Consider the following 27,077-nt stretch of genomic DNA (forward strand, 5'->3'; position numbering starts at 1 on the left):
CATCCTCCCTGCCAAATTTGCTTTAAACAATATAGTCCAGCGCAAAGCTGAAGAATCTTTATGAGAATGATGCATAAGGGAGCCATCCCCACAGCATTTCACTTTTAGTTATTAAAGATTCATCAGGATTTAATTAAAAAAGAGTGCACCAGTGCAAAAACAAAGCCTATGAAAATCTCATCCATCTTCGTTTTCTTCTCCTGTTGAGGATGTGATTAAGACAGCTCAGGATGTCTGAAATAAAAGCTGCTACATCGCGCTTCACTAAAAGATGCAGCAGCGGGGTCATATATCCTTGAGCTTGACTTTCTCATCATAACTTGGGACAGTGATTAAGCTCTGGGGTCAGGAGATGAATGAGGAAAAATGATAAGACTTTGTCAAAACCAGGCAGACAGCAGGGCAGTGCCAAGGCTTATGCTAAAGCACTGCCACTCTTGAGAGTGGCAGGAAAAGAACAAGGTTTTGTTCTCAAGGGGTACTTCAGTGCGGAAAGTGTCAACAGTACAAAAACATACAAATGCACCAATAGACACTCCAATGTGTGCACACATAGAGACACATTGTACAAGAAACACACACATTAATCCAAGTGAAAGAGCTTCTGGCTGTTTGCATCTCAGCATCATCACAGTAATGTTAGAGTGCTAAAAGTAGAGACACACTGTCGACCATTTCACTCTCCCTCATAGAGCTGCAGACCTGGACATGTTAAACATAATGGAAGCAGCAGCTGCCATGCATTGGACATATGCATTTGGGGGGGAAAAGCAGAGAGCAGCAGAAACAGAAAACATAAAGCACAGGCAGAGAAAATTCAGGACAGTCAAAGAAAACAGAAAACTGTCCCTGTTTAAAAATAACAAACCCACCTATGGGAGTTTCCCCTTTTTGAAGGCGGGTGTTGGGAAGGAAATCATAAACAAAGGGTGAATTAGGGGACCAGGACAGGGTGGGATGGGAAACACAAGAATACAACCCATAAAAGTATGTTAAAACACAGATGAAAAAGACTTAAAACAAAAATGCTAAACCACATGAATTCCACTTTTAGATTTACTTAGGAAACAAATTAGACATCTTCAATCTATACGCAAAGATTTAGGGGTTTTGCGGTGCTGATGTCTGCACATTAAACTGGTTCTTAAACTGGCACATGACATTACCACCCGATGTAATGTATTCCCCAGGCGTCGCTGGACATATTTGAATCCCTTTTTTCCCCACTCTTTTAGAAAAGTGCTATTGGCTGTTTTTACACAAAAAAAAGAGTCTCTAATCGTACACAGAAACGACTGCAAAATATATTTATAGGCATACACTTCACTAAACCTGCCTGCTGTGTGATTTACTGTGCTTTCAGTTTATTTGTCCCTGTCTCTGTGGTCCATTATAGCACCTGGGTCTTTATGGAGGAGTGATTGTCTCTGAACAGCGGTGCAAAATGACTGATGAGCAGAGATGACAGACATGCATTTATAAGCTGCTTCTCTTCTGCTGCATTTGACCGTCAATTTTTAATAAGGCAAGGTGTTTAAGCTGCAAGGTCTCCAAATGTTCATTTCTGTGGTGGAAAGATAACATGTGCTTGGTGATAGATATGATTATGGAGAAGAACAACGTCCATGATATGAAGCTCAGCGAGCGGAGATTTGTGAGGCATTATGCCGTGTGAGGTACCTTGTGATACGTCCTGTTCAAGTCATCCTCCAGTAATTGAATTACATAAACGGCGCAGATGAGCTTTGCAGTCGTCTCTGTAATGTTCAGGCAAACACACATACACATGGTTACTCTTTAATTTCCAAAGCAAAGCCATTTCCTTTGCAGTGCTAAAACATGTCAAACACAATCATAATTAACTGTTCTCGCATGGAAACTCCAGATGGCTTACGTAATGCAAGAAAAACTAGCTTTGTGGTTCCGAGTGGGCTGATTTGTAACACACACACACAACTGCCTCTTTTTTTGGGCCCAGCTCAGTTTGAAGTTGCCTTCTTACAAGCTTTTAAACAGGATTAGCACATTAGGAGGAAAGCACCCTTTCACCATCCTGCTGGACCTGAGCCAATTTGTTTTCTGGCTCATCTAGTTTGAACGTTGACTAAAAGCATCTGTGTATTCTCGTAAGTGGACAATTAGTATGCTTTTAAGTTATATGAAATTAGATATTTCTATCTCCAAGATTTGTGAATTTCTTGTCCCCTTTTTTTCAATCACTTACTCAGATTTTAATCTGGTTTATCCTCCCAGCTATTCAAAGCAAATTTGATCAAACTGAATTTCTACTTTCTTTCCAGACATCCTGCCACAAACACTGTACACTGAAGACTGGATGTCCAGCCTAATGGACAGTGACGTCACCTTCCTTCCAGACTGCAATAAAGAGCGCTCCGGGATCTGCAACCTCTCTGACACCTGGGAATCCACAACCTCCTTGGACGTCAAGCCCACACAAAACACCAGTGCCACAAACCAATCAATCAGCCCCTTCCTGGTCCCAGCTCCACCCATGCTGGTGCCGCTGTACACCGACTGGAACAATGCCATGGCAGCTTGGGGCCTGGCTTGGGATGCGCATGTTTATGGTGCTGGTTGTGCCTTTGCAATGCTAACGCTAGCCTCAGCGCTCAATCTGCTCTGCTTGCCGCTACGATGCCCATCCGGATGTGGCTACTTTGCCTTGGTCAGCCTGTTTCTGCTAGCTGCTGGCTGTACCAGATCGTTCTCGCTCCTGTACGATGCCTACGGCCACCAGGACCGCTTACCCTCCACAGAGGCCTCACTGATGCTCTACGAAGCACCTTTTCCCTGCTTGACTGCAGCTTTCGGTCTGGTTTTCCTTCTCCTCTCCATGCGCTCAAGAATGCAGCTCTCCTACTCAGCCTTCCAAAGACCCTGTTTCCTGGCTTGCCTGGTTGTCCTGCACTTTGCTGCTGCATTCGGACCGGTGACCTTACTGAAGTTCTACCAACAGAAGCCTCCCCTTTGCCTCTTTCTTTCACTCATCTCCCGTGGAGCCTTTGTGGTACTGGCCACATTTCTGTCTGCTGCCTATTTTGTGTTCTACATCTATGTGAGGGCAGATTCGAAGCACATCTACCACCTGAATAACACGTCTCCAACACCTGCTGAGCGCTACAACCGCTGCCCCTTTGCTGAGAGCCGGGATTGGAGCCGTGCAGCTGTGACCGTCTGTCTTTCGGCGTTGTTTCTTTTAGCATGTGCAGGACTGCAGTTATATGCAATGCTCAATGCTATGGGTGTTGCAGGTGGAGAGGAGGTCTTCCACCCTTGGCCATGGTGGGCTTTTCAGTTTAGTTGCAGACTGTGTGAGCTTGGGGTCTGTCTCACCTTAGCCTTGGTGGTTGCACAACCAGTCTACTGTTCTGATCACCTCCCAGCTGCAGGGAGCTGCTGGACTGAACTGTTGGCGTCCAAGTCACCCATCCTGCCTGGGAGCTACCAGTGGACCCTAAGCCAGCATGAGAAGCTCGCCATAGTCGATACCGTTGGACTTGGAGAGACAGAGAGCCTTCCTCTTTACACTCTGATGGATGAGAGGATTGGAAGCAGTCTGAACGGCCTAGACCTCCTCTACCACAGCAACCGGGCCTTGGCGTACCGAGACCTGGACTTAGATTTGGACTTGCAGGGTTCAGAAAAACCTGAGGATGGAGGAGGTGGAGAGCCCTCAGGTGGATCCTCGTTTACCAGTGACTCCACCACAGACCTGAGGCCACCTTCGCCCATCAACCTGCGTCGCAGCATAGACGAGGCACTCTTCAGTGAGGCCCTCTTTCCCATGAGCCTCTTTAGCCCTGCTAGGCCTATTCGCTGCAGTGATCTATCCATCAACAACCACTCTGCACTTCCCAGCAACGGCCTCTGTGATCCTCTCTCAGCTGACCCTGGCCTTTATCGGACCTCTTCCTGCGTGGAGATGACCTCTCAACCCCAACCCCCTTCCGCCCAATCTCAAGGAGACACTGTTATAGGTGCTCCACCATCTCCCTCCCTGTCCTCTTCCTCCAGCTGTTCATCTCCTGAACGCTGGAGGGGCAGCTCTTCCTCCTGTTCCCTCTACAGAGCCTCTCTTGAAGGCTCCTCGTTGGTCCTCTGCCCGAGCCCAGAGAGACATGCTCATCAGCTTCTTCAGCAAGGGGGAACGGGCCACGGGGTGACCTCCGGCCACCAGGGCCATGCTGATCCACAGAGGCACTATCATGCACTGGGCACGGCCTCACAGGAGAGCCTGGACCTGGACATGTCGTCTGAGGCAGACCGATCTGTGCAAGAAGAGTTCATCAGCGTTTGCAGACAAATCGATGCGTTGAGCATCTGCAGCGAGACTATTGATTTATAAAAGGCCAATCTGGTCAAACTTGTGTTAACACTGACAACTTATCAAGATGGGTATCTGCTTTGTGTGGCAAGTTGGCGGTCAAGGTTTTTTTACAGCCCATTTGGTAGTGCATGGTAGCATTTGCATACACCATAAAATACTTATAGCTGCCAAAATAAAGTTTTTTGGAGGTTTGATGAGCTTTCTTATGCGGTCATTAGCAAATGTCTGTGAGGGTCTAAGTGCCAAGAATGTCAAAAGCCAAAAGGTAATTTGTAACTTTTACATGTTTGATAAAGGCTGGTGAAGTTTGATGTAGTCAAAAGAATAGTAACATTTTAGTGAGTGGCGATAACAGGAATATATTTGTACAAATGTTTTTATTGCATTCCAACATTCCAATAGATAGTACTGTGACTGAATTAAGCACTTATTAACTACTACTGAAGTCATACCCTTTCAAACTCAGCAGAATATCATTAAATCTCAAAAAATGGGATTAAAATTAAAGTTTGTCAAACTAAACTCTCCATATCAATATGCAACACATCTTATGTGCAGTTATTGCGCAACACTGCCCTCTACTGATAAAATGCACACTGTTACCTTATCCTCCTACATTTTTCACCAATGGATTTTGCTTCTGCATACACAGAGTGACCAGCTTACTAATTTATTTATGTTAAGACATAACTCTGCTCAACCTATTGTCTAATAAAGTTTGTTTTATAACATCTGGTTTCTTTTACTTAAGGGTCAAAGTGACATCCAGCAATATGACTTTGCAGCTCACGCTCAATAATAAAGTAGTCCATAAACAGTTTGATTTATTTATTCTTCACCATATTGAACAGCAAAAGCAACTTTCATCTGTTGAGTGTTTTACTGTAAACATGTTTTAAAGTGATATTTCTCAAACCCCCTGATGAACTTATTGAATACTGAGTCTTTTTTGTGCATCTGAAAAGCTTTTACTTATTGTTTTGGTTGATAATAAAAGATGCTACCACTGTATTCTGGCAGCGGCTTTGCTGATGTGATATACTGAAGTTGAAAACCATTATAACCTGTAAACCCAATATCTCACTTAATTCTATATTCGTGCTTTTTAGATCACCAACATGACTCAGTACTTTACAAAAAAAAAACAATTTAGAAAACTGAACTCTCTCTTTAGATGGGAAACTGAAAACAAGCAGCTGTCATTTCCAACTGAAAATAGGTATATATATTTTGGTATACATTTTCTTGCGAATTAGTCCAATTGCAAGGCATTTATTAGTCAAGTGAACCCTGTGCAGGGTAAATTATATTAGCACTTCACAGAAAGCAACTCAACTCTCACAATCTGGGACATTTTATTAAAAAAAAAAAAAAAAAAAAAAGAAAAGAAAAAAGAAATTCAGACACCTGGCCAAATGGACATCCAGTATGAAAATGTTACAAACGCCTACATAGCTGAATAATAATAATAAACATGGTGATACTGTTTCTAAAGTAAGAAAAGGATGTGAGAGGGTGTGTGGCACAACGCATTTTCTCTGAGCTATTTCATCTGCAGCCTTAATTAATCAATCCCCGTTTCAAGGCATATCGCTGGTAAAACGAAACAAATAAAATAAACCTATCAAAGAGAACCTACGCCACACTGACAACGCAGGAATGGACAAATCACAAGGTAAGAATCAACTTGTTGCGCTAATTTTGGTTTTGAAGTTACAAAAGAAGTGTCACAAGGAAGTGCGAATACATTTGGCAGTACGTATGCAATTACAATAAAGCAGAATATAAATACAGCCATGTTTGGCTTTGTGAAAAAACAAACATGCATATCAAAAAAACTTGCTCATACTCAATGCAAAGCCCTCAACACTATACAGGTTTAATATACAGTTTGTTTTATCTAAAATTACTCAAATTACGGGCAGAGAAATTGTCCTTCTCATCACAAACTATTTTTGATTCACTTCAGCTTTTGGTCCCTTCCATGCTCCATGAACACTATGCACTGAGATGGGAGACTGATAATTTGGCTCAAGATGTCTTCGAAGGGAAAAAGGGAAAATTAATGTCCACAGTGGTGCAGACTGAGGGTCTGGGTTTAGTCTACTGATTGTAGGTGACACTGGAGGACACAAAGTCAACAGGATAATCGCCATAGCCAATACCTCATACCTCAGGATCCACAATACAATAGTGGTGAAAGATAAGCAGCTACTATTAATTAAGTAGCTTGTGCCTGTGAGGACTTGAAAATGCAATGCAAGATTGAGAATGATACACTGCTGAGAGACGAGTGTTTTGTCTTGTTTTATGCATGTATATACTAGTGTGTTTAAGAAATGGTATGCGAGATGCTTCTGATGGCGAGCGTGCTGGTAAACGTGGATCCCAAAAAAGCCCCAAAAGATGCTGATGGGATCTGCACCACGGCTGCTTTAGACTCCTTAATATTGACAGAATGAACATAGCGCACCTTCACTTTTGTTGTCCTTTTAAAATACACACACACACACACAGTTCATTCTCTCGCTACTATTGACACGCAAAAGATCGACTGCATACTCAAGATACAGATATTTATGTCATTCTGAAAACCCTGATGCGCTGCTTCTTGAGTGCAAAATCCCAGGTGTTCCAGAGAGTTGGGTGTCAGTCTGGAGATAATCACTTCGCTACGATGCCTCTCTTCTCCCCAAAGCAGCTGGCTTGGATCAGAGAGAAAGAATGATGGGGAATATGATGCAGGGGGGAATAGAGAGGGTGTAGTGAGTGGTGTGCATGTTCAGCAGAAGTGGCAATTTAATATTTGGTCACTGTTGGATTAGGCATGTCACGTGCACTGCTGATCTGCACTCCATTCACCCGTTCAGTAGAGCCGCTTCTCGTAACTGTGGAGGCAGAGAACAATGGGAAAGAAATGAGCACTTGCTCATTGTGTAAGTTAGTATTGCAGCTACAACTATGCTAACTTACTTTAATTCACAGCTAAATCGCATTTGCACAAAACTAACTATGGGTCATGCGGACACAAAGTCTGGGGACCAAGGGAAATTAGTATTTGTCCTTTTTGGATAAAGCATTAATGATATAATCTTGCTGCTAGTCAAGCTTATAATAATAATAATAATAATAATAATAATAATAATAATACCAATACTCTTTGCTGCATTGTCATTTCTTCCTTGTAACTACAGAACAGGTTAATATTCCATTGCAGTGTTTGCTAATGTCAACACCTAACAGGGATATTGGTGCCAAGCTGTTTCTTAGCAACGTCATGATGAAATCTATGAATAGTCAACAAAGAAACCACAGTTCAGCGTTTCCATTCCTGTTTCTGGCAGAAGACATATCCTGCTCTCACTGTGAAAACAGATGTGTTTCTGCCTCTACAACTCAGTTCAACTTTCTTTTGGGTGCTTAGTTATTTGCAACTGGTAACAAAAAATGTTGAATAATATTAATTATAATTATTTGTGCATGATCCTACAGTGGACAAATAATGGCTAGTGAAACAAAATATCACATGTTTGGTTTACCAGAAGTATCCAAATGTATAACTTAATGCAGCAAAGACGTTTGTGTGTGTGTGTTTTTGCACTTACGAGTGGAGTCCATGAACTCCTCCCTCAACCTGTGCAGACATGGTCCTCTTTTCAAACTTCAGCTCTCCAGAGTACATCATGGAACTAAGGAAGGTAGAAACATTGTAAAATATAACACACATTTACATTTATTATTTAGCTGACGCATTTATCCAAAGCTACTTACAATTGCAATACACGCCAGAGGTGTTTGTTTAGGGACACAATGGTGGATGTGTCACAGCGGAGAACTGAACCCAGGTCTCTCAAACCAAAGGCGGGCTTCTTATCCACTGCACCATCACCACCCCCCGGTCGTAAAAGCTAACGTCTCTATTATTCACCAGTAATACACCCACACAACTCACCGGAGTACAGAAAGACTCTTTGCCCCGATGTCCTGGCAGCCGTGCTGGATACCAGCAATCAGGTAAGGTACAAACTTATGGATGGAGCCCTTGTCCTGGACCGAGCCCGACACACCCTGGGCTACCTTCACCTTGTCGCCCTCACTGTGGAAAGACATCAAATCAATATTCTGCCAATGGAAGCACAGTATTGTTCTAGCTGCTTTTGTAATTTGGCTTTTCGCTACCTTTTGCCGCCCACATACCTAAAATAGCGTTTCTGGCTGCTGGTGCTCTTCTCCATAGCGTCCAGGGAGCCCATACCACGGTACTTTTTCAGCCGCACACCATCTGAGAAGAAGTACTCTCCTGGAGCCTCAGTGGTTGCTGCTAGCAACGAGCCCATCATAACTGCAGTGGGAGACAGGACAGACTTATCTTTGTTCTTGTATCACCCAATCCAACCTCCTCACTGCTGTGATAAACAGCTTCTTTGATATGAAGACTGGATTTTGTGAGATTAACAAGCTGTATGAAATGATGATTAGATAAGGATGTCTTTTCACCATGTTAGAACATTTTGTATGTCTTATTCTTTGAAATCTCACCCGTCGATGCGCCAAGAGACAGAGCCTTTACCACATGGCCCACGGTCTGAATGCCACCGTCAGCGATGACCGGCACGCCGAAGCGCCTGGCGTACTCTGCCACCTTGTACACCGAGGTCCCTTGGGGACGCCCACATGCCATGACTAGAAGGTAGAAAACGTATATGACATGACTGCCATAAAAAGGTATCCGGCAGGAAACAGGTAAATCAGACTAGACCGTGGGACAAACAGGAACCAGCTTATCAAATAAAAAGCGGTAATGCAGATAGAGTTCATGTCCTTAGAGAACGTGACCCAGTCTGAACGAGAACGAACGAACGAACGAACGAACGAGAGAGAGATCACCATGACAACTACGAGTGGTCTCAGGGTACTTGTTAGCATTAGCAACTGATAGCCTTGTGTTTTCACTGTAGCTCAGAGACAAATTAAGAACCGGTACTGATGTACAGCTTAAGATTCATGCTTCCATTAAAATTAAATTCCATTTCTGCTTTTCTGGTGCTCCGATATTATCAGAAAGAGAAAATATGTTACACTATATTCAGGAGATGGCATTGAAAAACAAGGCTGAGTACCTTCCTGTGTGATGCAGATGGAGCCGCAGCCCATGCCGACTCTCAGAGCATCGACCCCAGCATCGATCAGATTCTTGGCCTGGGCTGCTGTAACCACTGTAGGTGAGGGGAAAGTATATAAATGGTCAGTAAATGTGTGCAAACTTTTAAGATTTTATTTACATAATAAGAAAGCTAGCTATAAGGGAGTGCTATGTGTATAAAATCTAATTAAGTGAGGCAACAGCAGCACTTTTAAGAGTTTTCTTTTTGTAAACAAACTCACCATTTCCACCCACCACTTGCAATTCTGGATACTTCTGTTTAATATAACTTATCATGTTGATCTGATACACCGAGTTGCCTTGTGAAGAGTCCTGGAGACGCAAGAATATTCATGATTTAGTACAATGGCCTTGGACCTGAAGATTCAGCAATACATGCTAAGATAGTGTGCCTATTAAATATTAAGATATTTCACACACTTAATATCAAATTTAGACTTTGTTTCTCCTACTAAGTTAGGGAATTTTCACCATATTTGATCCACGGTGCGATTATTTCTACTGCTGGTCTTTCACATCACACTCCCACACTACTTCTTCATCAGAGGAACTGATCACAAACTGTTTCATGTATTTTTAGGCAACCTTTGCTCACATGTTCAAAGCCTCACACTTTTATGAAAGACTGGTACCAGTGATAAGATATGCTGTACAACAACCACAATTTAACCATCAACACCACCCACCAGTACGACAACATCCACCCCAGCCTGCACTAACAGATCCAGTCTGTATTTGTCATCCTCCCTGGTGCCGACGGCGGCGCCACACAGCAGCTGTTTGCGCGAGTCTTTGGAGGCCAGTGGGTAGTCCCTGTTCTTCTTCAGATCGGTCCTGGCAATGATGGCCACCAGCTCGTCGTTATTATTTACAATGGGAAGCTTGCCTGGTTACAGAGAAAGTGAGGTTATTGAATTATCTGAGAGACCAAAATAGAACTAGAGGAAAAAAAAAGCCGCTGTCACACATGAGCTTTTATTCACCTTTTTTACTGCGCTGCAGAATATCATTGGCTTCTTTCAGAGTGACACCTGCTGGAGCCACAACCAACTCCTCCCTCTTTGTCATGGCCTTAGATACAACCAGCATAATTTCAAAATCAAAATAATAAAATATGTGACAAACTTTAACTGACTGACATACAGTTTCTGAAAACTGTACATACCTCCTCCAGAGGTCTGCCGTGGTCTTTTTCAGAAAGGAAGTCGATATCTCTGGAGGTGACGATGCCCACCAGTTTGCTGCCCATTTTGCCCGTCTCTGTGACAGGAATACCAGAGAAGCCATGTCTTACTTTGGCCTCAAACACGTCCCCAACTGTGTGGCGAGGACTCATCACAACTGGGTCAGTGATAAATCCCTGCTCAAACCTCTGGAAACCAAGAGAAACCAAACATCATTAATATTATTGTTGTTTATTTATCTTAATGTGTGCAAAGCAGCAAAGGTAGCGCAAAACCAAACACAACTCACAGGACATACAACCATAAATAAATAAATGAAATGCCAAAACAAATACAACCAAACAAAACACAAACACACGATGGAGTACAATTACCATAACCTATATAGGGACAAGACAACAAGAAAGGACAAGGGTATGATTCATGTGAGAGTTGAGTTGGTTATGGTTACTTCTTTAGTCCTTTTTGGTGTGTATGAGCATGTAAGTGGGAAATGGTGATGACTACAACAAGACTACTAAAACAATACATTATTCTACTAAAGCTACTAAAACCAAACACGATAAGTGAACATTTGACTTAACTAAAAAATGCTGAGACAGTTTAAGATAAAATACAAACTCCTGTACATAATGAAGGATGATCATAGTTTACCTTGACCTTGCGGACCTCATTGGCTTGGAATTCTGGTGTGCAGTTGTGGTGAATGATGCCAATACCTCCCATTAGCTGCCAAATTAAAAATAAATCAAAAAAGAATAACATTGCATATCTAAGAATCAAGAAATCAATGCGCTCTCTCTCTCAATATTCCAGCCGTTTTGGAAAAGCAGTGTCTTACCGCCATAGCAATCGCCATGGCTGACTCTGTGACAGTGTCCATGGGGGAGGAGATGAGAGGGGTCTTCAATGTGATCTTCCTGGTCAACGCTGAGGTCAGGTCCTGAGAGAGAAAAAAAAAAAAAAAAAAAGGAGGGAATTTTGCACATGAACCACCAGGGGGCAGATTAAACCTGGCACATGCAATCCACTGCACATGTTGCATTGACACAAAAGACTACAGGCCAATGGGGCCAATTTCAGTAGACTTCCAAAAAGATTATACAAGTGTCCCTCTGTGATATGAGAGGTCTGCAAACAAAATAAAATGTATGGATACCAAAAACACAGTGCCTCCTCTCAGGGACAGAAATCTAACATGGTGTGGAAATGAGCCCCACTACTGTATATTTACATTATACACAGGCTGTATGTGACTATAGTACAACAGCCACATTCAACTGTCAAAGCTTACGGATTCCCACAACAGCCAGCACCAGATTTTGTTATCTTCAGCTGTGTGTGTCTGAAAATAATGACATTCCACACACATGGGAAACCAGCAAATGAGTTCTATGGTGTCCAAGATTTTCCTCCTTATCTGAGACAGACATAAACTTGGGAGGCTTTTCTCAGCGGTTCACGGTGAAGGTAAAAGTAATCAACACCACTTCTCCATTTAGGGAGCACAACTGCACTAACCTGCTAAATTCAACTGAGAGTTGGGAAAGAACGTCAACAACATCACAAGCCTGAATTTCCCACAACTGTTCTACGCACTGTGGCCCCTCTTCATGTTTCTAATGGATTGCACAAAAGCCAGAACATATATTACAAATTTGAGTCCGATTTACTGAGTCACTGTGTGAACTACTGCATTCACAGTTGTGACTGAGGCCAAATGTGGAAGCATTTGTGTTATTCAAGCTTGAATAGGCCCAGTATCCAGTGGAAAAACTATGGCGAGACCAAGACTCTGTGGAGACAACTAACCCATGACAACGTGGCGAGGCAGTCAAGCATCTCACACAGCAACAAGAGCATTCTTTAACTCTGAAGGCAACACGGAGAGATAAGAGATATCAATTAAATTAAAGCCTTCTCAGATGGACGAAGCAGAGAAGAGGGATTTCATCTAAAGCCCGGAGATTAACTCTCCTGTCAGCTGCTGAGAGGGGTGCATGAGCAACCGACCAGACACAAATGTAAACACAAGAGTGAGGGAGCAGCCAGTGGGTGACCACAATGGGTAAAAATAGCGAGGCGGCAGAGAGAGAAGAAATGATGCAGACGGTTTTAAATGGGCAAAAAAAAAACAAGACTTTTTGTAAAAGCCAAGACTATAAAATGGAGGTTGAGGTCTGGAGTGAAGTGAAAAAAAAGTAATAAGGCTGATGGTTTACAAAGTGGCTCTGCAAAGAACAGTCTGCTGACACTGCTTAGTTGTACGTTAATCATCATGAGGGGGTGTTGAAGAAACTGTAGCAATGATTGGCTTGTCCTTGAAAATATCCAGTTGTGACAGTTACTTGCAACAATCTCCTGAAACACTGCATACACAGACCCTGCATGACCTTGTGTACTCTCAAATATGTCTGTCACACATATACGTACTCACCACTTCATCTGAGGTAAAGTCGATAAAGCCAGGTAAAATCAGGAAATCACTGAAAGACATAAACAAAATGCAAAGTAAGAGGCTATTGCAACTTAGCAGAGCGGTTTAAAGCGCCCATACACGCTGCATCAAAATAGAAGATAAAAGGGCTCCTCATGTTTAAACCAATATGAATGTCCAATAGTTGTAATAAATTCTGGAAAATATCTCCAAGCAATGCAAAGGACTGAAAATGTGTTCCTACATTAACAGTAGCTCACTGTAAACAAGGTGAATTGAAAAGCAATCAAATCTGAGTACAACTGAACAAGATTGTGTTATAAAACTGATAACTGGGTAAACACGGATAAGATCATATCAAAATCAAAAGAATGTCAATTAACCTTTGAATTCAATATTTGTTAGACCTTAAAATCTCTTTCTACTCATTTTCTTCTGGTAAAATATTTCAACTAGGCAATGCCACATTTATTGTTAGTTACTCTTACGTCTCTCCATGGTTCCCAAATTATTGCCAAGTGGCTGAGTACAGAGTGTAGCTAGGTGCGTCCTGTACTTGTTAAGAATCTACAGTGGACCTCTTTCTGCTCTTGGCCTGTATACACAATGAGAGGTAGAACGAGATGAGTCAGGGAGCGAGAGCTAGACACAGGAATGGTGTTTATTTTTCCAACCAGAATCTGTATGTATTTTGTGGTTTTTACAGATGGGTGTAAAAACAGGCAGGGGAGAGATGGAAAGATGGAGGAATAAGGGAAGCTTTGTATGCCACATGGATGTTAGAGAAAACTGGAGGGGAAACTGTAGAGGGAGAGTATGTACATTAGGCAGATGGCGAGCAGTACAGGTGGACATAACCACGTCTAAATGAGAGTTAAGAATGAAGGTAGAGAGCTGACCTGCTAACAGATCTCTGCTGCCTCAGTGTAGGCGGGGAAAAGGAAGGTCACACTAGATGAGACGCTGCAAGGGAGGAGTCCTGTCCCCCCCCCCAATTACGTTAGAGCCCAAACACCCACAAACATCAACGTAGGGACAAGCAGGAAGTCCAGCAGACAGCTGCTAGCATTTAGCAGCAGCCACAAACCTCAGCTCCAGTACAGAGAGTGCACTTACTGACTCAGGTCCAGCACTACACAAGAGCTCATTGTGTTGGCTTTGAATTGTAAAAACACTGGCTTGGTGATGCCTTAGTATGGTTTTCATGTTAAATGTAGACAAATGCCTAACGTTGAGCGGGGAATGTTTCAAAGTACAACCAAAACCACAACTGGTCTTGCCCTGCTTGTGCAGATTCCTATACTTAACATACCTAACATCTTTGTGTCTGACTCACATCACTGTTTTTGGTTCATGTGAAAAGACACTACCAGGTTATTTCACTACAGTTACGTCCAGGAATTTATTTGCTACCTTAGCTCGGTCTTTAGTGTAACATCAATGTGCTCTCACCTTCGAGGCAATGGAATGTGGTTCATATTAAATTATGATTAAAGGGTAGCAGTTTCAGGTTTGCCAAGTAACTTGCCCTTAAGCGTTTAGGAGGTATGAAACATTTTATGGTATTTTGTATGAAATACAGTTCATCACGTTGCCTCATAATGTGTAGTTAACAGCTAAAAAGTCATATTCAACGTCTCTTGACAAACTTTCTGCACCTGGTTGAAGGTCACAATACTGCAGGAAGCCGTTACTCTCACAAAGCTGTTGGTGCCTTCCTGTGTCTGTATCTCACCTTCTCTGGGTAGGTGGCTATTTTCTTTTCCCTCCAACCAGTAAACCAACATAAATAAAACTAAATAGATCAACCAGCAAAATCCTGCTTGATTGTATTCTTCGATCCAGCACAAGTTAAACGCACTGGTAAGTGTTGATGAAGTCATTGGGGGCGCTCAGATTTATATCAGAAGATGTGGAGGGAAGTTAAATTTTTTAATTTGCATCAAAGAAAACTTCAAGTACAAGTTAAAACCCTAACACTATTACCTGTATTTGTCACACGGCTTGAAAAGAGTGATGCAGACTCAATCCTGAAACCAACCCCATCCAGCTAAATTCCCCCTGCAACCCACATGATGTCGGTTCAGGAGATCATGTGCAAAAACTTTCCTTTGGTCGTGACGCGCCTCATTACAGGTCATTCAATCACACGCGGACACTCAAACACGATTACGTTTTCTATTCAATTAGATTCTGTAAAGCAGGAGTAGCAGGATTAGAGCAAAGAACTGGTTGATTTTAAGCTGATAAATCATTCCAACTTAGGTTGAAGTACTTACATCAAATACTTTGTGCAGATGATGGTGATGATGCAGTGGACAATAATCTACCATTTATATCATATAGAATAATACATACGGCTGGACCATATGGCCAAAAATGTTACCACGATAAAATGTTTCATATCTTTCGATATCGATAACTATCACTATAAGTGTCAAATCGTTACTTCTTTCAAGTTTAAAGGCTGATTTTTGCTCCTGAGTGAAAGTTGAAAAAAAACTGGTGGTTAATTGTAGTTTAAACTCTTCTTTATGGTCAACACTTGATGCCAAACAGTGGATCACTTCACAAATCTGAGGTATAACATTCAAAACAATTATAATGAAATCTTTGTCAACAAATATGCATGATTAAAATTAAGTAAAAGCTTTTTTCAGTCCTTTTTCTTCAACAAATTAACATCTTAATTAAAAAAAAACCCTGTAATTTGTGTATGATTTAGGTGAATAAAATCAAACATTTGTTATATTGTTACAGAAAAAAGATTATATTGTGATAATTATTGTTACTGTTTTATTTTCCAGCCCAAATAATACATGAACCAATCGTCTTTCAGGGAGTGCTGAGGGGGCATCTTAAACATTAATTGCAGTGTCAAACATATTCAAGAGGTAAAGCACTACTGGACTTTGAGGTTTTACAAGCAAAAATGCAAGTTAAGAGGAAATTACATGCTTCGTGTAAGTGTCCAACAACCACTCCAATTCAGTTGCACAAAACTTTGCTTCTTGTTATTCATGATTAAAGATGTAAAAGGGCAATCAAAAGGATTAATAAAAGAAAAACATTTCTGTTAAAATGCACCATGAGTTCAAATACAAAGCATTACTTGTTTGCCACCAGAATTCTTACCAGAGCTGATTGTAGTTAACTAAGAGGTGACAAATTATTGCTTAATCAGTAGTTTTATTAGAGATGCACCGATTCCACTTTCTTATTTATTTAATTTTTTTTCCCTTTAAAGTCGGACCTGTCAATTCTGATTTTATTTCCAAGAACTATAACTGACAGCGTACAAAAACATTTTTTGGATTTTTTTTTTTTTAAATGAACAATTCTCTTTCTTTAAATCCCATTAGCACCAGCACAAGCGCTGGCTATTTTCTCTAGGTTCCACTTAATTGTAAGTTCATAATAAAACAATGACTATAAAATGACTTTTACATTTTCTCCATAACTGCATGTGATCCAGGTTAGGATACTGAGCAGAGCATTTTTTAACAAATCTAACTATAAATGAATTGCAACATAACACTCAGTGTTTCCCCAGTCTAACTGTGGTGCTGGTGGTGGTATATTTTATTTCAAAGAATATACTATCCTTTTCAAGTAGGTAATTTCTTACCTCACCATTTCAATTCTACTTAATTCTCCACCTTATTTTAGTGTTTTCTCACAAACTACTTGCACAGTACATGCACACACCTTCCTCCCTGTATGTGCCTGCTGTGTTGACTTTCTTCATCAGGTTTTATAAAGTCAACCAAAAGACACAACTCGCATTTGGGACTTTTTCACCCACAATTACGTTTTCACAAGGTGAATTAATTGTGGACTCCTCCACGTGCAGGTGAGTTGTGTGGGGAGGAGGCTAGTTGTTAATGTCACCTATCGAAACGATCAAGACCAATGTGGAACTGAATGACATCGGCACCAACAGGTGTGTTCTCTGCTCGTGCTTGTAATATATCCGCTGAGTCTTCTAACGTAATACCAGAAAACGTGTCTCTCTTCGTTTCTCTGCAAAGTGCTAAAATGGGTCACCAAAAAGAGCGTACTGTGAGTACCATTAATATCCCTAGGCAGTCCGCCCGAGTAAAGTCTGTGTGGAGAAAACGCGGCTTATTCTGGTCTTAGATATTACAAATTGCGAGCATACTGATGACAAGTTTTAATGTGTCAGGCTGTGACAATAGTCAGTTACTGTCTGTGCTGCTGTGTGCATGACGTGAATCATCATACGTTGCAGTATATAGGTATATTTGACCAGCACAGGATCAGATATGCGACACTTACCAACCCGGGATACTGTGCCAATTCCAGTTACCAGCCGATCGATCGGTGCATCTCTAAGTTTTATCAAAGCTAAATATTTGTAAAAGAAAGAATAAAAAATAAAAATAAAAAATAAAAATAAAAAATAAAAAAAAAGGGGCTGTGAACTGATCTATCGCGCATGCTGCATTCACTGAACGGGTCGTGCGCTATGATGATTAGTTGAAGTAAATAATGCAATTATGTCCACTGGAAGCAAATTTGATCCCCATGACCAAGATCAGGTTGATCAGTGCAACAAGCCTTCCATTTATCTTCTGCAATCATGCACTTTCATGACACCAGACTGAGATTTTGGCATGGTTTGTTTCAGTCAAGGTAAAGGTGCTTTAAAGGTGCGTTAATTTGCTTCCTCCGTATGAATTCACTATTTGGAGGGACAGGATTTTTAAAAGCACAGTTTCAAAACAGTTTGAAGAGGACTGTTTTACTCACTTGTAAGTCAACCCATCTCCTTTAGAGCATAGCTCTTCAGCCGTATGACCATCGGAGACAACGCACGGTTGGTCAGATCTGCTGGTTCAAAATGTGTTGGCCATTACAAAGCACTGCTGCGTACATGTCAACCACCACTGCGCGAAGGTGAGGTTTCAAAAATTAGGATACCTTACTTTGAATGAATTTAATTACTTATGTTTGTCCGAAAATCTTATTTATCAAAGTTTGTGATGCAGGGAAACTTACTTGTATGTAAGGCCATCTCCGATCGAGAAGAGCTGCTGAGCTGAGAGCCCATCTTCAGGGACATAGCCTGTACCACCACTGATTAAGAAATCCGCCATGCTGTAAAATGATAAGGAAAGGCAACTTCAGTCAACTGTAACACTACAACATCAACATTCTCCAGGCAGCCTTAAGTCAGTGGCCTGCGTGGCAGGTACAAGATGAAAACAGGTTCCTCTGTTTACAAAAACAGTCCATTAATAAACAAATTATAAACTTGTAACAAAGTTATAGACTTTTAAAGAGACATTATTTTACTACAAGTCAAAACTACCATTAAGTAACATTAGGTCACAAAAACTCAGTCATAGAAGTCATACTGTGATGTTCTGGGAAACAAACGGAACGTACTGGTCTAACGTTTATAATTTAACCACATGGAACAGAGACCGATCGTAAATATTAATTAAATATGGTGGCCCAAGAAATACACAATATTCTCTCGACTTGAGCGGTAAAGTCTAGTTACTCGCCTGGTGACCTACATCAAATTATCATTAGCTGCTTGCACCTGTAGTGCTAAATACTATGCTATAATGCAGCAACACAGCATCCTTGCTGCTGATCATTCATGCTCCATTATCCATGCTAGTATCCATGTTAGACCACAACTCTCTCTTGCCTCAGTCCATACCTGGCAAACCATCACTGATTTAGAAACTGACATATCAACCAAGCAGTAAAAGTTGCCATTTTATTACAATAACTGATCATTTGAGAGCCGAATGCATGCAGAATTGACGAGTGCCTCTATTTAGAAAGTATATGATCTAGGGCTGGGCAATTTAACACGTAATTATTGCGGTAACGTATTAATTAAGTAACGCCGACAATTATTTTATCGCACGTTAACGCAGTTATTATTATTATTTTGAAAGTCTGTTTCTCACTGGCTCTGAATACACATACAGTCAAAGCATGGGTCACAGGAGGGGTAGGATGTTGATCAGCCTGCATATCACCCACCCAAACAAGCAGCGGAGGGAGGCTTCGGCAGAATACGCTGGATGCAGCGTGTGGAAGAAGTAGATACACAAAAGCAAGACAAGCCAACAAATGCCATAGCTTTAGTGGATAGCTACACACTGCATAATGATAAGTATTGGGGAAGATGTCGGCCTCTCTCCGCTGCTTGTTTGGTTGGGTGATTTGCAATTACAACAATAATACTATAAACTGTGTTAACGTGAGCTAAAATTGTCTGCGTTAATTAATTCATGTGTTACGTAACATGCCCAGCCCTACTACTTAGTAAACAGTAATAGATTCTGGAAATTCACAAACAGCGAGAATTGATTTGTACTGCGCGGCACGTACAAAAAGTTCAAGATAATTCAACTTTGGCAGCGGGCGGGCGTGTGCGTGATGCGACCACTTCATCTCACTCTAACAGAGACACTTGCTACTGAACATAAACTGTTTAGTAAGTTGAGATTTACAATAAGTATTTTATTGCTACTGTGTTAAAAGGTAACCTGCTGGTTAAAAAGCCCTTATTTGTTTAAAGTGTATAGCAGTACATTTAAATTAAAAGTGCGCAATACACTACTTTAGAATTCATTATTCAATTTTGCGCATAACAATGCGATTAATCGCGATTAAAAATTTTAATCACTGCCCAGCACTAATATCTAAAATATTTTTCTACCCAATATAACGCATTTTGAGAAAAAAGGAAACAATAGTTTTAAAGTTAGTTTGGAGTTGCCTTTAGGCATAAGTCAGGTTTCATGCCAGTTTTGACTAACATTATATCCAACATTTTCAGGCATGCGAAGGTTAACCTTCATTAAATTAAATACATACCATGAAATGAACATTCACACTATTAGTCCAACGTTAGGGTGATAATACCTGTAGACAGATCACATATGTCTCTGCATCTAAAACACTGAACTATTATTTTTTAAAACATAAAATTGAGCGCACAAAGCAAATGACAACAGTGCTGTAACTTTCCCCACACGACTGCATGCGAAGGTGAAGTTAGTTTAACATTTGACTTTCGCCGGTTTTCGTGGCTGTTAACATCTCAATTTCTCCTAATTTTGGGATATGTTGGAGAGCTAATTTAGGCAGACAGTATTGATCCACTCATAATCACCAAAAATGTCAATTCAGCTGAGAGTGCAAAAAACTGAATGTCTGTCCTATGCACCTGTCGCTACAGTTAGAGGCCTTCTCAGGAAATCCCTTAACACCATTATCAGTGACATACTGCCTAAACACAAATATTCATATTTTAGGCAATAGGTCAGTGATAAAGGTTTTAAGGGATTTCCTTAGTGCTTTTCACAAACAGACAGGTGTGAAAGTTGCAAGATGTCCAAGACACATGAGCTGGTTTGATGTCAACATATAGATAAATGAGCAAACTATTGAAATTACTACTTTGCAAATGGGCATAATTAAGAAAATATAGTTGTTCTTCTTTTGTTTGTACAAACTCACAGGTATGAGATGTTTAATGGTGATCACTCTCTATGAAAGGCAGTGTTTTGAAATTTTTACGTTGAAAAACAAAACAAAAGTTATTAAAGATTGAAATAGATCTTATTGCACTTTTAAGATGGTCCCTATCCCCGCCTATAGTGGCAGGCGATTGGACAGAAATGAATTTGTGTGTGCTCTCAACTGCATCATTTATGGTGACTTTGAGTTGATCAAAGCAAAGCGCAAACATATACCAAATCTGGGAGAAATCTAGGTTACTAGCTACTGAAACGTTAACAGAAAACCGAATGTCAAACTTCACCCCGGACGACCGCATGTGAAGCAAAATTTGGCAGGGTGACTCACTAACATTTAACTGAACCATTACTACACGCTTTCAATTTTAAAAAGGTGAATCACGTAAAAGCATCTAAAATGAAAAAGGAGTCCAAATAATAACAATATTCTCAGCTTACTGAGCCGACTTAAGCCGTAAAGTTACTGGCCTGGTGACCTACATTACAATATCAGTAGCTAGCAAACAGTAGCTTGCTTGCACATCACACCCGTAGTGCTAAAAATAAGCTAACGTTACTTCAGAACTGTCTTTGTTGTTTATACAGTAAAGCGATAAAGCAGCATCCTTGCTGCTACTGATCCGTGTTACATTGACCATGCTAGCATCCATGTTAGGCCGCATCTTTCTTTCTCCTCAGTCCATTCCTGGCCAACCATCACCGATTTAGAAACCGGCATTTCAACAAAGCAGCACAACAGTAAAAATTGACATTTTATAACAATAACTTATCTTTTGAGAGTTCAATACACGCCGATTTGAGGAGAGGCTCCTTTCATACTGTATATGAGCCAAAATGTTTATTCCCTGTATAACGCCGTTTTGAGAACAGGGGCAACACTATTTTGGCAGAATTTTGAAGGGAGTTTGGTGTTGCCTCCAGGCTCCATGCTAGATGTGACTGACGTTTTATCCAGCATTTTCATGAATGCTTCCCAGTAACTTAAATACCATAAAATGAACATGTTTATAATTTAACCACACGAAACACTAAGTTACAAAATGTCTGTTTACATAATACAGTCACCACAACAACCAGTTTGACCATTAACGCTATTCGCCTAACGTTAGGTTATGGGCAAGAATAATTAACGTTACCTGTAATATTAGCAAGCCGTTTGGAGGATTGGAAATACCATCTGGCAATACGGCTGGTACTTAAACTATTAACAAACAGTGATGTAGTTAATTTAGCTTAACGATAACAGGCAAGTTAAGTAAGACCTCGTGTAACGTTAAATCATTTAACTTAAGTTACATTAGTCAAAGTGCACACAAAGAATACACACGTTACCAAATATAACGTTAAAGTTCCGCGTTGTGTCTCATTTAAGCAGTCGCTTATATTTTCATAGCTATGAACGTTAGCTAGTAACGTTATGTGAACGCTAACTTACATAATGTTGCTAATGTTACTAAGTTATAACGTTAACTACAATTTGGATGTTAAGCTAACGTTACCTCATTAAAATGTAGATCAGCATAAATATATAACTTAGGTAACGTTACACTCCACCACATTAACGATACTATAAAAATGTCCCAATTACTACTGATGTAACGTTATTAATTATCCATTATTGTGCAGGAGACTGAACTTTTGGCAGAACAGACATGAGCTGCGTCCAGACTACGTTGACGTTACACTTGCAGACATGTGGAAGCAACCGTTAGCATTTAGCATTAGCGACTTCATTGTGTTGGCTTCACCTACGGAAAACGCCTCCGACACTTTAAAGCAAGGTTCTCCATCTTTAAACAGGTAACGTTAATAAAGTGTTTTGAACTACGTAGCTTCTTAGCCAGCGTGAACTCCCAACACATTTTCCTAGATAGAATAATAACGTTACCATTAGCTAGCTAACTACCTTATTGAGCTGATGCCCACGTTGAGTAAAGGGAAGCAACTTTCCAGCTGTGATGCTACACAGAAATCAGGCTAAAAAAAAGCGATAGTAGGCACAGCGATTCCTTCTACCTCGATGAAAAAAATGGTCTTCCGTGGCTCCAAGATGTGAGAGTCAGGGAAACAGTAAAGTCAATCAGAAGTGCTCGCCTGTCGCAGCAGACAGACCCAATGCGTGTTGGTGTTATGTACTAGCAGCGCCACATCCCCTCTCATCACAGAGGCGTGTTTAACCCTCTGCGTTTTGCAACTGTGAAATCAGCACCAATAGTGGAACGAAAGGGGTGCAACAAGAGGGATTCGCGTTCATGGGCCATGCTTGGACATAAATACTCTAATTACTCTTACTCCACTTTGATTCTAAATAATTTTAGCGTTGGTAGTTTTGAAAGCTGCTTCGGCAGAGATGAAAGGTCACTGTACTGTACTTAGGTAACAGTTTTGTGGTAGACTACTTTACTCGATTCCTTACATAATGCTTCTTTATCCCTAAACTACATTTCAAAATGGAAATATTGTGGTTTCACTCCACTACACATATTAAGTTTCAATTATGTATTTTCCATATTAAGATTTTCCATTCTCAAAGCCCCTAAGGGGACATGGGCAAAATAAAAATAAAAAATTCTCTTGAGCACCAGATAGTTTCTTCTGAGCACCAGATACTTTATAAAATAATATGCTTTGTCACATATTTACCCAACAGCCGCATTAAAAAACTGCTCATATGTTAAACTATAATAGTAATCCAGTATTATAATAAATAACACAACACTGAGAGGGGCCATATTGCTGCATAATGAGTACTTCAGATATTTTAAGTACATTCTGTTGATAATAGTAAGGTACTTTTACTCAAGTAACATTTTGAATACAAGACTTTTACTTGTGATGGAGTACTTTTGTTTGGACTGTGCCTGATCTGACTAAAGTAAAGGATCTGAGTTCTTCCTTTATCACTCTGCTTTGGCAGTTTCAGTTTATCTTTTCATTTAGTCACTAGTTTATTGATGTGTTTATTGTAATACATCCTCATGTTGTTTGCTAAACATATGCTTGTCAGAGTTAGGTCAATGTACAGGGTTGATTGGTAATCCCTGACAGCGTATGGCCATGAATTTTAACACTTTGAAATAGGAAATCATGTGACTAAGCAACTCGCTCAGACCTATTGTCAAATGCACGTGTGCATCGATCGCCTTCCCAAAATCAAAACTTTTACGCCTTAATTTTCCTTAACTTGGACTGCACTGTCAATTATGGTCACATGTAAATCATGTAAACTGGATTAAGTGTGAAAAGCCAGCACCAACCACATTTTATTGACATAACAGTTGTAAGAGGTGTGCTGAAAAGCCACATGTAACATACTGTAGCTCAGGCTGCATGTGCCCTCTTAAGCAAAATACTTTTCACATATCATTCCTTATTCTTATGTTAAGGAACACAAAATCTTGATGTTGATCAAATTCACTGTCTCTTTTTTAGTTCCAATACCGACTCCTGTTCCACTACACACTTTATAATGCAGTCCCCCTTATAGTAATAGATCAGCTTTGTCTCGTCTAGTTTCAGTTACTGTGTTGTGTTGTATGGTGTCTTGTCTTGTAAGTTGAATTATTGTGACTTTCTTTTTAGCACCCTGGGCCATGAGAAACGGCATTTGAGGAGGACTTGCCTCATAAATTGTGCATCCTAGTATTATAGCTATTTCAAGCGTTGTGTAGGAAACAAAAGCAAGTTCAACTGTATAGGAGAAAGATCTATTTTAGCCACCAAAGAGAATGACATGGGTTAAAATGAGAACCTATGTTTTAAAGCCTATTTAATTATTGTGAAATCTAATGGGTAACATTTTATTAATTGAGCAGTGGTATTTTAAGAATACATGTAAAAAGCATTACCAATAACATAAAACCGCACATACAGACTTTCCAGCATGCAGCGCACACACATGCATGTTCACATCACTTGACAGAATGTCAGCATGCTGCTATTGTCATCGAGCTGTCCGCATTATAAATTGTTGGCATGAGATGCTGACAGAAAATCTCTGTTCATAAATTAAAATGTTTCACTACCAATAAAGGTTTTGCCGTATCGGCTGCTAAAAAAGGAGAGACATCATTAGTCTCACATTTAAGACTTTAACTACACCAAAAGCTATTTTTACTATTTTTGTATTTATTATAGTTATCCAAGTCCAGCAGTCTGTCTTCATCTGTGTGCAGTTACCTTAAACAATCTTGCAATTTGATACACAGCCAATGCAGAAGCAGGCAAATTTGTTGCTAATATTGTGTAGGATTTGTGATAGTGCTGCTAAAGATGGCATCATATGTCATCATTTCTTCTAGCAGAGATGTTTTACTGACTTTACATATCAGGTACTGAATACAATAGAGAACCACATGGTCTTCCCTGTAACCCAAATGCTTCACAGTCCTCTCTTGTTCTATATTAATCTTAGGTTGTTAGATATGTCTGCAAAGGTGACTCAGGGGGATGTGTTTCCCACTCTGTGTTTGTGTCAAATTAAATGTGGGTCATTGCAGATATGGGTCAGTGGTTCCTTTATGCACTGTAGCTATTCTGAGCAGTTGATTCAGCCTTGTTTATCCTCCCCCTGCAGCATGCTGCTCACTCCTGCCTTGATGTTGTGTCGCAGAACTGTCACAAGAGACAGAAGGGCCATGTTAAAAATAGGAACTGTTAACTAGCAATTGTTTGTTGTTTTAGTATCTGCTCATAATCCAAACACATTATCCACAGGGCCTTCAAACAACTCAAAAATGAAGTGTATCATCCAAAGCAAGGGATTCAACTTCAAGGGCATTTGCAAACTGATCTAAATACAAGTGTGTGTGGACATGTAAACTGACCCGACTGCATGAAGTTAATTTACATGTGCAACCTTATGAAGGCACAACCGGGGAGAGTAAAGCCCAAAAGCTAGAGGACTGACATCACATTGTAATTTTATTTCACATTGAATATTGACATTGAGGGTTGAAATTATGGTGGCATTCTTCTATTTCTGCAGAGTCCATTAAAAGTCTTGCTTTTGCACTTGAGCATGTCTCTTTAAAATCAAACACAATCCTCTATCTTTCAATCTTGGAAAAGGTTTTTGACCTTTTATTCAACATTTCTGCAGAACTCTCGCACAGAAATTAATTCTACTGGAGGCAAATGAGCAATAACATTCTGTGAAGATAAAACAAATGGATGTATTTTAATCTAAACACTGCTTGAGTTATACCTAAAGGTGGCTTATTCTCCATATACTTTTCCAGTAACTCACCTCTCTGGGCCTAGACCGGCCTGGATGCGTGTGGCGCTGTATCGCTGGGCTGCAGTTTCATGTCCATGGCCATGGGAGGTTTGTCGGACATAATGTTCACCTTCCCGGGATGAAACATTGGTATGTGGGAGCTGAGTGTCTCCCACAATTCTCCGATAATCCACCTGTGGGCTCTTCCTCGCTCCATCTGCACCAAAGTGCTCATAACCATATCCCTCCATCGTCCGTCAAAGGGGAGTCTCTGAATTCACTAGCCCTTTAGCCTTCCTTTCCAGCTTTAAACTTTAAGTCAGTGAAAATATCCAACAGCTGAAAGTTGGGTCAAAACTTAATTTGTTTCTAAATATTCTTATCTGAATTCCAGTGTCTGCTCTATTTACTCTGCTGCTGTCTTCCAGACTGGATATAGAGGCGCAAAGTTGTTCCCATGGAGAGAAAAAAAAAAAAAAGACCTGTGTCAGGCAACTCCGTATGCCTCTGCACAGGATGCACCTGCCTACAAAAAGGCACCAGCCACCTCTAGGCGTGTCAATAGAGGGCGTCACCTAGGAGATTCTCCCACTGAGAGGGTGTCGCTGTGGAAATGATGCCAGCAGCAGGGCGTTGTTGTGGAGAGGCTGTTGTCGATGTCTTTGAAATATTGGATGAGATTTTCTGTCATGAAGGCAGAGGGTTGTGGAAAGGGTAGGTGAGCGCTGTACAGTCCTTTTAAGTACTTACATATGGGATAAAGCAGTTATTGCCCTGAGCGTTTCTCTACAACTTGAATGGAGTGAGTGGTATTGTCCTGCTGAGTGCTCCATGAAGCTCTCTCTGTATCTTGCTGCCTCTCCTCGATGGTTTAATCCTGCTTTCTATCAGTGGCACTTTTGCAAAGAGGATTTCAGAATTAGAACGAGCAGGACTAGAGACGAGCTTTACAAAGAGAGCAACATGTTTTGACAGTCCAAACAGCAAGATCATCTCTGTGGTGTTATTTTTATTTGTCTCACTGGGATCTTCTAAAACCAAATACATACAGCAAACATAGTATTTCTTGAAACATTTGGCACAAAGAGACTGTCTTCTACAAGTGCAGACTTGACAAAGTTAACTCCTCACACTAGGATCTGCGGGTGTGAATTTGTATTTCTTCTTATGCTTTGTGTAGGCCACACATAAAAC

General features: G+C 40.6%; 2 protein-coding genes across 15 annotated transcripts in view; one reads left to right on the forward strand and one right to left on the reverse strand.

The window, feature by feature from the left end:
* The window catches only part of prrt4b (proline rich transmembrane protein 4b), a 23,416-nt gene extending 18,251 nt beyond the window's left edge, over positions 1 to 5,165 (forward strand). For all 3 annotated transcript variants that reach the window (XM_046071983.1, XM_046071982.1, XM_046071984.1), the window contains exon 4: positions 2,301 to 5,165. In XM_046071983.1, the coding sequence (XP_045927939.1) occupies positions 2,301 to 4,366 (2,066 nt within the window). In that variant the 3' untranslated portion in view covers positions 4,367 to 5,165. The remainder of the gene's footprint in view (positions 1 to 2,300) is intronic.
* impdh1b (IMP (inosine 5'-monophosphate) dehydrogenase 1b) lies at positions 5,162 to 26,368 on the reverse strand. Of its 12 annotated transcripts, none has more exons than XM_046071992.1 (16): positions 25,914 to 26,368; positions 18,156 to 18,254; positions 17,907 to 17,984; positions 13,134 to 13,182; positions 11,538 to 11,639; positions 11,351 to 11,425; positions 10,678 to 10,884; positions 10,496 to 10,583; positions 10,199 to 10,398; positions 9,734 to 9,824; positions 9,469 to 9,564; positions 8,888 to 9,031; positions 8,546 to 8,690; positions 8,301 to 8,444; positions 7,954 to 8,037; positions 5,162 to 7,236 (listed from the first exon to the last, which is right to left on the reverse strand). In XM_046071992.1, exons 1-16 carry the CDS (start codon positions 26,132 to 26,134, stop codon positions 7,215 to 7,217), a joined length of 1,845 nt encoding a protein of 614 aa, XP_045927948.1. In that variant the 5' UTR covers positions 26,135 to 26,368; the 3' UTR covers positions 5,162 to 7,214. The 12 variants fall into 12 exon arrangements, with proteins under 12 accessions (XP_045927948.1, XP_045927947.1, XP_045927952.1 ...); XM_046071991.1 differs by having other exon boundaries at positions 17,907 to 17,987; XM_046071996.1 differs by lacking the exon at positions 25,914 to 26,368 and adding an exon at positions 22,682 to 22,874 and having other exon boundaries at positions 17,907 to 17,987.
* Positions 26,369 to 27,077: the final 709 nt, after the last annotated feature.

This window comes from Micropterus dolomieu, linkage group LG16 (genome assembly GCF_021292245.1).
Source record: "Micropterus dolomieu isolate WLL.071019.BEF.003 ecotype Adirondacks linkage group LG16, ASM2129224v1, whole genome shotgun sequence".
In the NCBI taxonomy this organism is placed as follows: domain Eukaryota; kingdom Metazoa; phylum Chordata; class Actinopteri; order Centrarchiformes; family Centrarchidae; genus Micropterus; species Micropterus dolomieu.